This window comes from Manis pentadactyla, chromosome 10, assembly GCF_030020395.1.
Source record: "Manis pentadactyla isolate mManPen7 chromosome 10, mManPen7.hap1, whole genome shotgun sequence".
Classification (NCBI taxonomy): Eukaryota; Metazoa; Chordata; class Mammalia; order Pholidota; family Manidae; genus Manis; species Manis pentadactyla.
The window spans coordinates 93,427,940-93,439,960 of record NC_080028.1 but is presented as its reverse complement, the minus strand read 5'-3'; the positions used below and the strand labels follow the sequence as shown (position 1 = coordinate 93,439,960).

At 53.2% G+C, this 12,021-nt stretch overlaps 1 protein-coding gene across 3 annotated transcripts; it reads left to right on the top strand.

The window, feature by feature from the left end:
* The first annotated feature begins 7,752 nt into the window (after positions 1-7,752).
* On the top strand, positions 7,753-10,175 carry ABHD11 (abhydrolase domain containing 11). Of its 3 annotated transcripts, none has more exons than XM_036887356.2 (6): positions 7,753-7,948; positions 8,115-8,250; positions 8,867-9,040; positions 9,210-9,380; positions 9,475-9,656; positions 9,930-10,175. In XM_036887356.2, the coding sequence occupies exons 1-6, from the start codon at positions 7,830-7,832 to the stop codon at positions 10,039-10,041; spliced, it is 894 nt and encodes a 297-aa protein (XP_036743251.1). In that variant the 5' UTR covers positions 7,753-7,829; the 3' UTR covers positions 10,042-10,175. The 3 variants fall into 3 exon arrangements, with proteins under 3 accessions (XP_036743251.1, XP_036743254.1, XP_036743250.1); XM_036887355.2 differs by having other exon boundaries at positions 7,755-7,948; positions 9,884-10,175; XM_036887359.2 differs by lacking the exon at positions 9,475-9,656 and having other exon boundaries at positions 9,884-10,175.
* The last annotated feature ends 1,846 nt before the right edge of the window (positions 10,176-12,021 follow it).

Here is a 12,021-nt window from a genome sequence, read left to right as displayed (position 1 = left end):
CCACCTCCAAACAGATGCCACCACATTCCTCTGTCACCTGCTCAAGAGTTATCCTCACCCTTAATTTCACTCCCTCCCTGCCCACATGCCAGTCAGCCACTCCTGTCTGCTCCTGCCCTGTCCTCACCACTCTGCACTGCTCTTGGCAAGGCTCCCAGTGGCCTCCAGGTTGCCAGGACCAACGGTCACAGTCACGGTCATTTTTCTATCCAGAGTTTACTAGCACTCTCAGCCACTTTTGATACAGGTGATTGCTCCCTCCTCCTGAGAAAACTTACTTCTCCAGCCTTTTGTGACACCACCCATACCTGGTAGTGCTCCCACTCAGGCCACTCCTCCATCTCACTTCCCAGGTCCTCCTCCCTCCTCTACCTGACTCCAAGGCTCCTCTATCCTGGACCCTCTTCTCTTCCTCCAATGCATACTTGTCCCCTTTGATTCTGGCCATTTCCCATAGCTTTCACATGCTCTGGCTCCCGGACTTCTCCTCTGGGCTCCCTACTCAAGCGTCCAGCTGCCTCCTTGGATACCACGGAAGGCAGTGGTTAACAGTGTGACCCAGCAGCTTCCAAGCTATGTGATGTTGGGCAATTAATTAACCTCTCTGTGGCTCAATTCTCTCAGCTAAAAGGGAGGGATTGTAAATACTCCATGGACCATCACACAGTCATTACGTAGATTAAATGAGTTAATGGACAGAAAGCACTTAGAACAGTGCTTGGCACAAGTTAAGCACTCAATAAATTGTAACTATTATGATAGCTCCTGGGCACCTCAAACTTACCATGCCTCAGGTGGAACTCTAGGTCCCCCCCACTAGTTGCCTGTAGAGGAGGAAAAAAAAAAAGTTCCTCTCCAACTTTCCCCATCTCAGTAAATGGCACAGCTACTCACCCATGTGTTCAGTCCAGAAACCTGGGAGATGCCCTTGATTCCTTCCTTTTCCTCATCACCATCTTCCTGTCTACCCATCCAGTTCTTCATCAAGCTCTCTTAATTCTAACTCCAAAATATATTTCAAATCTATCTCCTTTTTTCTCTACCTCCACCACCTCCCAGTCAAAAGTTGCCATAATATTCCAACTGGACAACTGCAATAGCCTCTCAGCTTATCTGTCTCTCCACCTTCCCCTTTGCAGCCAAATAGTCCTATACAAATGTAAATCACGCCTCTTCCTGCTTAAAACCTTCACTGGCTCTCATTTCTCTTTATGGCAAACCTCCTACCAGGTCCCTGCTTAGACCAACCCCAGACTACCTCATATATGCATTTCTCCCCTCCCTTTCTCTGCTCCAGCTCCCACTGCCTTCCTCTCTCTTCCTCTAACAAGACAAAGTCTTGTTAGACCTTAGGGCCTTTGCACATGCTATTTCCACTGCCTAGAACACTTTTCCCCCTGGTGTTCATATTGTTGCTGTATCTGGGGAGGTCTTTCTGCCCACTAGGTGAAACCTCAACCTGGGCAGGAGACGGTTCTTGACTCTGATCAAGAAAGAATTCTCTAACAGGTCAGACCAATGTAGGTAAGGAAGGAATCATTAAAGTGAGAATGGTAGTGAATGGCAGCAGCCATGTGGGCAGTAGAGGACAAGGAAGAACAGAAGGAGAAAAGGGAAGTTCATTGAACTCCTTCCTGGTCAGCATAGGGCAGATCCCTTGTCAACTCATGAAGCCAGGGTCACCTGGTGTCCAGTGTCTGCTTGAATCTGCATAGCATGGAAACTAAGCCCCTATCACCCCAGGATTTGGGGGAGCTGCAGAGCACTGGATGGAGTGAAATTATGTTCTGAGAACTTCCCCAAAGTGAAGAAAGGAGATTTTCAGGCAGGCTTCTGAAGAGCAAGATCATGCAGCTGCAGTCCCATCCAGGTCTCCCAGGCAATGAGAATTTGCAAGCCCAAATCAGATCTCAGTAGCCCTTCCCTCCTTGTCTCAAGTAGAACAGAAAGAGTGAAGGCTTGTGCTTAAGTCTATAAAATTGAATGAAATAGCAAAGTAACAAAGACGCCTACCACCGGGAAAGAGGTCTCTTATTAACCTCCTGACAGGCTTGGAAGAGCATGGAGACAAAATGCAGTAAGTTGAGCAGCAAGAAGTTTTTGTTTAAGGCAAAGTACACTCAAAGAAAGGGGAGTGCAGGAACCTCAGAGGGGGTGCACTTAAAGGCTTAGAATTCCTGTCTTTTGAGTATTTCAAGATGAGGCAAAGGGCCAAGGTACATAGGCTTGACATGTGGTTTCATGATGTCCATCTCTAGTGAGAGACATTATGTCATCATTCATAGTCAGTCCTTTAGATATTCTGTAAGATTAACTTAACACAGGAATTTATTGATCCTTTGGTTCTCCAACAGAGTGGTTACCCTCAAGAAGTGGGGACATACCATTTAGGATTGGTTGCCCTGCCTGAAAGACAGGGTCAGTTGTTGGCTAAATACCATAAAATATGTTAGGAATCTTACCTCCTGACTCCCTGGTTTTTAAAATGGAATCTTGGCCTTAAGATGGAGTCCCTCCTGTTCTTACTATACTGTTAATATTTTGGCATTTTTCATGATAGGCAGGAAAAATTTATCATGATGCTTGTCCCATGTCCCTGCTCTACCTCAATATGACTGCTTCCTTCTTATCCTTCAGATATTACCTTACCTGAGGTCTTTCCTTATTTAATATCTCCCACCCCAATTATCATCAAGCACAGTACCCTGATCACTGAACTTACCACAATTTGTACTTACATATTTATTTCTTTGATTTTTGTTGATGGCCTGTATGCCCACTGGAGATTTAAAAAGCCAGGGTTTTTTTTTTTTTGGTTTTGGTTTTTTGTGTTGCTGGCAGAACAGGGCCGTGTCACTGCCATATCCCTAGCTCTAAAATTCATACTTGGCATTAGCAGATGCTCAGTAAATATTTGTTAAATGAATTATTGTTGATTTAAAAAGAAAGTCAGCTGTGGACAAATGTGTGTGGCGCTGTGGCAATTATGAAAGTCAGTTCACAAACTTAGATGTGAGACATTATTTCCTTGATGCTGCATTCTGCTGAGGCAATTGGAAAAGAATTGAAGTTCAGTCCTCCTGAGGTTGAGACACAATTCCAGAATATTCAGCAGCACCAAATTTGCTGAGCTGTGGAGGAGGAGGCTGGGGGTAGGGAGAAGCTGGATAGCATGCAGCCTTCAGGAAATGGTGATCCTTGCTGAGATAGCTCATCCTGTCTCTATGATTCCTTCCATCCTGACCTGTGGCTTATACTGTGTGTGCTGCTTTGGCACCAGGGAATATTTTGCAAGCTGCCTATGGTGAAAAACAGTAAACCCATAAACCGTTCCTCTCTGGGGATCCTGCCAAGAAGCAGGTGGCAAACCCCTCCCATCCTTGGCCATGATGCTTGCATCTGCTGAGGCATTCCCTTCCCCTCAGGGCTTCAGCTTTTGAAACACAGAAACCAGATTTTCTACTCTTAGGTCTGTCACATGCATCTCCAGGGGCAATAAGCACAAAATCCAGAGCCCAGAAAAACAGGAAAACGTAGGAAGGAACAAACTAGATTAACATAGAAATACATAGAAAGGATCACGTAGAGAAATGACTGGAGGGGCCAAAATGGCCAAGCCCGGTGAGGAGGTGGCAATGCTGGGGAGAAATGGGGCCGTGGAGATGGAGAGGAGTGGATGGATATCAGAGCTATTTGAGAGAGATAAATCAATAGAACTAGGTGAGGGATTGGGCTGGGTTAGGGAGGTAGGAAGAAGGGGGGCATCAGGAATGACTCCCAAGACTCTGTCTTGGGAGATGGGATGACTTCACCACTGCCCTCGGCATTCCCACTTTGGGAAACAGCCTCCTCCACTGCACCCCCTTCATCTGACCGACTCCTACTCATTTTTCAGATCTCCATTCAAGCATCACTTCTGCAGAGCCGCTGACTTGACCTCAGGATCAGATTCCTCAGTTTTACACTTTCCCTTTCCTTTGTATATTTTCTGGGTGTAATGATTACACATCAGTTAGTATCTTCCACACCAGACTGTCAGGCCTATGAGTGGATCTGGGTTCACCCTTGCATCTCCAGTGCTAGGAACATAGTAGGTGCTCCATAAATAAAGGCTCCCAACTGCAGGCAGAGGGAGCCATATGGATCCCGCAGGCTAGTGTTCCTCCAGGGAAGTGAAGGTTGCTGGATTTCAAAATTCACAGAACCCCCTCCACCACCTCCACTCCTCTCCATCGCCTCCCCTCCTCATTAACCGCCCCCGCCCCCACCACCCACCCCGCCAACTTTAAGAATCTGTGCTTAAAGATAAGACTGTAAGAGGGACACAGGGTGCACAGGTCTGGAGGTAGTAAATTGACAAGCATTGCTATTAGCAGGGCTGTGGGAATTTCTGAAACAGAGGAGTGAGTGGATGAAATAGGGGCTGCAGGATTAGTGGGTTGGGTGCGAAGCCTGGAAGGGAGACGTGGGCAGACCTGGGGTGGCAGAGGTCCTGACACTAGAGGTGTTCCTAACACTAGAACTATGAGATGATCGATGATCGTGCACTCCCACCTTCCACTGGGGGCCCCAGGGGCCTTCCCAGTCGGCTCTGAAGAAAATAAATACACAATCTGCGGTTGCCTGGTTCGCAGAGTTTGTTGTTTTGTTCAGGACTGTGTGCAAAGGTATCTGTTGGTTGTTGAAGGAAGAAGGGAATGTTCTCAAAGAGCCCACCGCCTCTGGTGGGGGCCCAGGAGCTTATCATTCCCACGTGGGAAAGGCTGCTGCCGGGATTAAACAAGATAATGTATATGAAAGTCCTGGCAGATGAATAGACCCCGGTTCAGGGTCTGAGAAGACAGAAGCTAGGTTTGGAGATGGGAGGGACAGGGACGGGGAGGAGCCTGGGTGGGAAGTCACCTAGGGGCCCCCTGGGAAAACTTCGAGGGGTCTTCGGGAAGCCCTAGACTGCACCAGCACAACATATTCCCCTGCCCCACCCGGCCGGTGGGCAGGAATTTGCCCTGGTGACCTCCCCAGGCGCACTCCTGTCACCATGGCGACCAACGGCGGAACAGCGGCGTAATTGTCCCTGCTCAGCGGGGCAGGTGAAACCCTGGCCACGTGACCGATACTGAGCCAGGTGTGGTTACGGGACACCTGCGGCCTCGCCACCTTAACCCATTCAATGCCGCCGCCACCAGGGCGCAGCGTTCCTGCCGCCGGAGGCCACACCCCTCGGACCCTCAGTGCCCAGCCAGCAGGGTGATGACGAAATACTCAGAGCTCAGCAGGAGGAGTCACAGAGCCCGGGAAGGAATTCGGGCTGGGTCACGCACGGCTGAGCGGTTTGGAGCCGAGCTACTTCACCTCCCGCGGCTCTGTTTATTCTCTCAGCAGTAAAATGAAGCTCTAACACCCTCCCACTTCCCCGGGAGGTCCGGACTGCTGGGAAACACGGAGCCGAGTGTTGACCTCCCCGCGGAGATAGTGCCGACTTCCGCACCCCGTTTCTGCCCTACATCACCCCAGCATATCAGAGGCTCCAGAAGATCGCCCCTCCAGGACTTAACACCCCCTCAAGCCGACTGGTTTTTCTGCTTGTTGCCTGGCCCTAACCAGCCACGTGACCCAGTTGGGGCCCAGGACTCAGGAATGTCTCAACACTGCGTCTGCCCCTAGACTCAAGACTCTGGATCCTAGCAAAGTCAAGGCTCGTGGACCAGGCTCAGGTTACCGGGCTAGACAGCAGTTTGGGATGAGAGTAGGGGCGGTGTGAAATACTAACACTATGGATTGCCAACACTAGTCAATCCCCTTCCCCTCCATTCACCAATTCCAAAAAATTCTGCCTGATGGCCTCCTCCAAGGACCCACCCCTCCAGGCCTTGGACCAGGCCCCATCCAGGGCTCAGATGAATTCACCACTCCCCTAAAAACTGTGCTGGCAAGAAATGATCACACCACCTGGTGTGTTTAGAGTCCCCAGTGACCTCAAAGCCCTCTTCAGATTAGAACAAAACACCTGCCAGGAAGATTCAAGATGGGGGCCATTTTATAAGGCAAGGCATTACTAAATGAACTTAGATAATAAAAGGCCTTAGAGTTAGGATGCTTTCCACGGTCCTAACTCCTCCACCAGGCCTGCCCTAAAGAGGTTGGGGAGAGAGTGTTATAACCCTGACTAGCCCAGTTGTCATCTCCTGGAGGGGGAAATGAGCCAGCCACCAAATGAACCTTCATCTATAAGCCTCAGCTAGTGCCCTGAAATCACTCCGTGATCACTCAATAAAATTACTATTGCACTTCGCACCAGATGAATAAAACATTAACTCTGGTCCTCCAAGAGCCCCCAGCCTAGGGAGGACATAGAGAAAGCCCAGTCTGTAATACTGTACTGCAGGCTCTCACAAATGCTTTGAGAGCATGGAATGGAAGAGATTCCTCTCAACTGGGGAAATCGGGGAAGGCTTTTGGGGAGGAGGGGGCAGTTATCCTGGACCTTAAAAAAGGAATAGGACTTATAGGCAACTGACTATCTAGAAGGCAGTCACAACATCCCAGCAGGGAGAGATGTTGGGGTAAAGACCTAAAGGGAGGCCTGCAGTGTAATTCTTGGGGTGCATGGTTGAGGATTGAAAGAGGGAAGCGTGGGCGAAAAGGAAGGTAGTATCAGACTGGGGAAAACTTGGGATATTGTGAGGTTTCAGCTCAACATTAGGGATGGGGACAGGATTCTGAGCAGAAGAATTCTACAGAAAGAACAGCTACTCCTGCAATGGTGGAGAGCTGGACTGCAGTGGAAGCTAGCTGAGACCTGAGATAATGCCATCACTGCCGACACCATCCTAGACTGGGAGGATGGCAGCCGGTCAGGTTTCCAAAAGGAGGTGATTTCTCCGCAGGACGTGCTGAGTTCTGGGCATGGAAAGACGATTGTTTATTTCTCTGTTGGTAAATGATTGGGGCGGGGAGTGTTGCTGTGTGAGCATATGTGAACCATTTCAACTGAATGCTCCCTCCATTACAAACACCTGGTCTCCCACCTTGACTCTCTCATCAGGAATGGCAGACCAGACTGAGGTTCCGATTCTGCCTCTTGTAAAAGCCATTTGCCTCAGTTTCCCCATCTGTAAATAGCGAAAATGGAGGGTGGTTAGAGACCTCTAGAGTCCTTCCTAACTTATTTAGAGTAGATGACTTTAGGACGGGTAATAGATGTTCAGTACAGCCTGCCTGGTCTCCCGGCTTTGCAGCACGGCGCCTTCAACCTGGCACCATAGCGACAGCAGCCACTCCTGGTGCCTCTCACCCGCGCCCGCCCGCGGCAAATAAAGTATGGCATTCGCCCAAGGGAGCCGGCAACGAGCGGGGTCGAGCGCAGCCCTACCGCAGGGCCTCCTCGGCTTGCAAAGGGCCTGGCCCGCAACCTCCCGGTGCTCGCGCCCCAAACCCAGCATATCCCGAGAGCAGCGGAGACAGAACTCCCAGACCGCAGGACACTTGACTCCTCGAGAAGATTCTGCGCGGGGAGGGGATGGGCGGAGCTTCTGGGGGGCGGAGACCATGGCACCTGGTTCCGCCCAAGGCGTGGCCAGAGACGGGGCCTCCCGCCTATCGGCGCGGTGGCCTCGGGGTTTACGTTCTGCGCAAGGGGCGGAGCTGGAGGGGCGGAATGTTCTCTGGGATTACGTAAGGGAACGTAAGTATAGGCGGGAATTCAGCGAAAGAGTCCGGAGAGGGCGGGACTCCAGCCAGAACTGGGCGGAGCCCTGATTGAAGGCGGGGGGCGGGAGGCGGGGCGAGGAGGACCGGACGCGGTGCGCGCCGTGTAGCAGCTCCCCGACATGCTCCGCTGGGTCCACTCCTGTAGTTTCTCCCAGAGGGGGCTTGGTCTCTCCGGCCTCAGCTTCTTCAAAGTGCCCATCACACTCAGCAGCAGTGGCCGAGGCGGCGCCAAGCCGAGGTCAGTCAAGGGTGTCTGGTGGGCGGCCGTCCTTCGCCCCTCCCCCTCCGGTCCGGCCCCCGATGGTCCTGCCTCCTCCTTGGGCCCGCCCCCTCCTAGGCTGCTCCCTTAAACCCCCTTCCCCAGCCGGCTCGCACCCTTCCCCCACCCTTGCTCCTCCCTCCAGGTCGGTTCCGCTCTCCTACAAGCTTCTGGACGGGGAGGCGGCCCACCCGGCCCTCGTCTTTCTGCACGGGCTCTTCGGCTGCAAAACCAACTTCAACTCTGTCGCCAAGGCCCTAGCCCAGCAGACAGGCCGGAAGGTGCGCTTCCGGGAGAGGCGGGTCCCCCGCGGGAGGCGGGGCCACTTCTCTGCCCTCGCAGCTGGGCCCTGGCTGAGGAGCGGCAGGTGTCTCATCAGAAATGAAATGAGAGGTTGATCTAAGGATGGAGGTCGCAGGGCAGACCCAGGCCCTAGATGGACCCCATTAATTCCTGCATGCTTGCATCCATCCAGTCGTTCATTCGTGTTCTATATTTCCATCTGTGTGCTCACTGAGCTAGGCTCTGCTATCCAAAGTCTAAGCATCGATACCCTCCCCGCTAAGGGGACCAGTTACTGCTTGTTCACTAGGGATGACAGGGAGATTACCACCTCTTACAGCAGCCCAACTTGGAAATTCTTGGCATCTGCCTTCTCTGGGATGGCCACCCTGATGAGCCAAACCTTTGGAGACGGGGTTATACTCCTTAGCCTTCTCTTCTCTGGCAGAATGGCCCCAGGTTCTTCTGGTCCTCCTCAGTCTAAGAACTGGGCCTTCTCACCATCCGGGCCCTTTTTCCACTTCAGGATCTCTCCCAGGCTTCCACACCCCTCAACCTGCAGGTTTGCCCCGAATGTGGATGCCAGCGCTTCCTCTCTTTCACCCTACACCCCAGGTGCTGACGGTGGATGCTCGGAACCATGGTGACAGTCCCCACAGCCCAGACATGAGCTATGAGGCCATGAGCCAGGACCTACAGGACCTCCTGCCTAAGCTGGACTTGATGCCCTGTGTCCTCATTGGCCACAGCATGGGAGGCAAGACAGCCATGCTGCTGGCACTACAGAGGGTGAGCCGTCCCTATCCAGGCTTCCTCCAATCCAGTGTAGACCCTGAGTTTCCAGCAGGCATCTTGGGACTCAAATGAGCCTTGGATGGCCAAGTTCAGGATCTGGGAACTATGCCTGAGACACACTGCCTGCCATAAGGCTGGTCCTAAGTCTGGTTCTCTCCCACAGCCAGAGCTGGTGGAGCAGCTGATTGCCGTGGACATCAGCCCAGTAGAGACCACATCCAGCTCAGATTTCCCAAGTTACATTGCAGCCATGAGGGCCATAGACATCCCTGATGAGGCATCCCGTTCCTGTGCCAGAAAACTAGCTGATAAGCAGCTCAGCCCTGTTATCCAGGTAATGCACCCAAGCCCCTAAATGGCTGTGAGGGTTGTGAGCCATCAAGGGAAGAGTGGCGGCCCCTGGCCTTACAAGGGAACACCCCACACAGGACATGGCCGTGCGGCAGTTCCTGCTCACCAATCTGGTGGAGGTAGACGGGCATTTCATGTGGAGAGTGAACTTGGATGCCTTGGCCCAGCATGTGGAGAAGATCTTGGCCTTCCCACCACGACAAGAATCCTACCTTGGGCCAACCCTTTTCCTCCTGGGTGGAAACTCTCAATATGTGCCGTAAGACAGGCTGGTGGTGGGAGAAGCATGCCTTACCCAGCTCCCAGGTTGGGGAGCCTGCCTTGGGGAGGGTTTGGACGTGGGCAGAGAACACCTGAGATCCCAGAAATACTGCTGGGCCTGCGGGTTCATGTGGTTTTCCATCTCTCCCTGCTCTGCCTCCACATCTCTTTTTCTCTGCATCTTCCTACTTTCACCCCTTTGGTGGCCTTGCCTCCGGTGGACAGTCCCAGCCACCACCCTGAGATTAGGCGGCTCTTCCCTCGGGCCCAGATGCAGACCGTGCCCAACACTGGCCACTGGATCCACAGTGACTCTCCACAGGACTTCGTGGCTGCCATCCGAGACTTTCTGGCCTAAGAGTTGCTGGCAAGATTGGACATGAGATCCCAGGTTTCAAGGCCCTGCAGGCTACTCCACCTTTCTGCACAGAAGGACCTAGGCAAGCACTGAGAGGCTAACAACAAGGGTGCAGTGGTCAGACCTCAAGCTTTAATGAATAAAGACACTGATTCCAAGGTTCTGGGCTGAGCTCTCTCACCGCCAACGTCCCCACCGACCCAGGGGGAATCGGACCCAGGGGGCCCTGGCAGTTCCAGGCTCCACAGGGGCTCCCAGAGCACCCCTGGACTCTCTCTGCAGCTGATTCTCGACCCGCTGCCTCACCAGCTGCTGCATGTCCTCCTGAGGGCAGGAGAGTAGGTTCAGGGCCCATCCTGCACCCTTCTCCCCATGCCTCCCAGACCTGGCCAGCATTCCCACCCTACCTCCCAGGCCTCCACCTCCTGCCTCAGCCTCAGTTTCTCCTCCAGGACCTCCAGCAGCTGGGCCTCCACAGCTCGCAACTTGGCCTTGCATGTGTCCAGCTCAGCCTCCACTGCCTGCTTCCTGCAGGTGGCAGAGAGAGCAGCCTGAGGCTCCAGCCCTGCAGGTCTGGTTCTGGGCCCTGGAGGTGGGCATGTTTGGCACCAGCCGCTGCCTTGTGACAAGGTGGGTGTTTTGTGGCTTTTCTTCCATAAATACCTGACTTGCCCCTCCCCTCCTCTAGCAGGACAGAGCCCTGAGGGTGAGCCACCCACTGCCATCTACACCATCACAAGCAGCTGCCTCTCACTTGGCAATGGCTTCATCCCGCTCCTGGAGGGCTTGGTCCAGCGACGGCTCTGGGTGTCTGGGTGTCCCCCAGTGCTCCAGCTGCTGGGGATTCTGGGCTCCTTGCAGGGTGACAGGTGGAAGCTGTGATCTGGGGCTTGCCTGGATGAGGTGCCCCACTCGGGGTTCTTCCACTGGCTTTAGTCTTGATGCTGATACCAGGAGGGGAAGGATCTGAGACTGTCTGGACCTGCCCCTCACTGCCCCAGTCTCATGAACTCTGAGGAGCACAGGAGGACTGTGCTGTGTTGAGAGGGTGGCAGGTGTGGCTTCTGTCTGGCCTAAGGATAAACAGAGGGTGGCAGAGTGTTTGGACATCCCCGGCCCCCACCCCCCACGACCCTGCTCCTGGCCAAAGAGGAAAAGGAGTTCTCTCACGATCACCCGCTCCAGAAAGAGACAAGGTAGGTTCAGAAGGGCACTTACCCCTCCAGGGCCCCAGACAGAGAGGGTGGCCTGGTGACCGGGACTCTTGTCAACAGGGTGGAGCAGGCGGAGGACATGGCCCTTTGCCCTGCCTTCCGGGCAAGGCACTCCCTGTCAAGCCCCACCCCCTACCAGCCAGCCATGCCCCTGCCTCCCCTCCTGGATCTGGAACCCTCCTGCCAGGCCCAGAGCTTCCCTAGCCCTTTCCTGCCCAGTCACACAGGTCCCTCACCCCAAGGGGGCGCTGTACTCACATCAAGAGGTGAAAAAGACTGAATGCTGAGACTTCGTGTGCCCTAGCCCTCCATCCTGAAGTGTTAGCATCTTGGCATGTTGAATGGCATCATCCACACAACTGTAACCTTAGCCCAGCAGGAAAGAGAAGGAAAAAAGTAACCATTTCTGGCAAATCCCTCCTGCCATATTGAATGTCCATCCTCACTAGCATACTGCACATCATTCCAACAAATTCCCCCAAATCCTGATCCTTGAGCATAGCTGGGTCTGCTGTGCTCAGCGGGGGGGATGTGGCTCGGTATCCCACGTCGCTGTCAATGTGACCGCTGAGCATACCAGTGACATCAAAGGTGTAAAAGGATTTTCCCCATTGAGAGGCCTCTTTGGTAAGGTTATGTCTTGGGGATCAGGTCCTCAGATCAGCCCTGAACAGTATGTGCTTTCTCCAGTTCCCCCCAGGAAACTCTCTGCAGACATAACTCCTGGTTCTGCATGGGTCCCTCACCCAGGTATGTCTGCAACAGCCAGAGTAACAGTTTCTTTGAACCCC

What these genes read in the sequence shown, in the direction of transcription:
- ABHD11 (XM_036887355.2), top strand. Translation starts at nt 7,830, where the DNA reads ATGCTCCGCTGGGTCCACTCCTGTAGTTTCTCCCAGAGGGGGCTTGGT. An exon ending in CGAGGCGGCGCCAAGCCGAG is followed by an intron (nt 7,949 to 8,114) that starts GTCAGTCAAGGG and finishes TCCTCCCTCCAG; the next exon opens with GTCGGTTCCGCTCTCCTACA. An exon ending in CCCAGCAGACAGGCCGGAAG is followed by an intron (nt 8,251 to 8,866) that starts GTGCGCTTCCGG and finishes CCTACACCCCAG; the next exon opens with GTGCTGACGGTGGATGCTCG.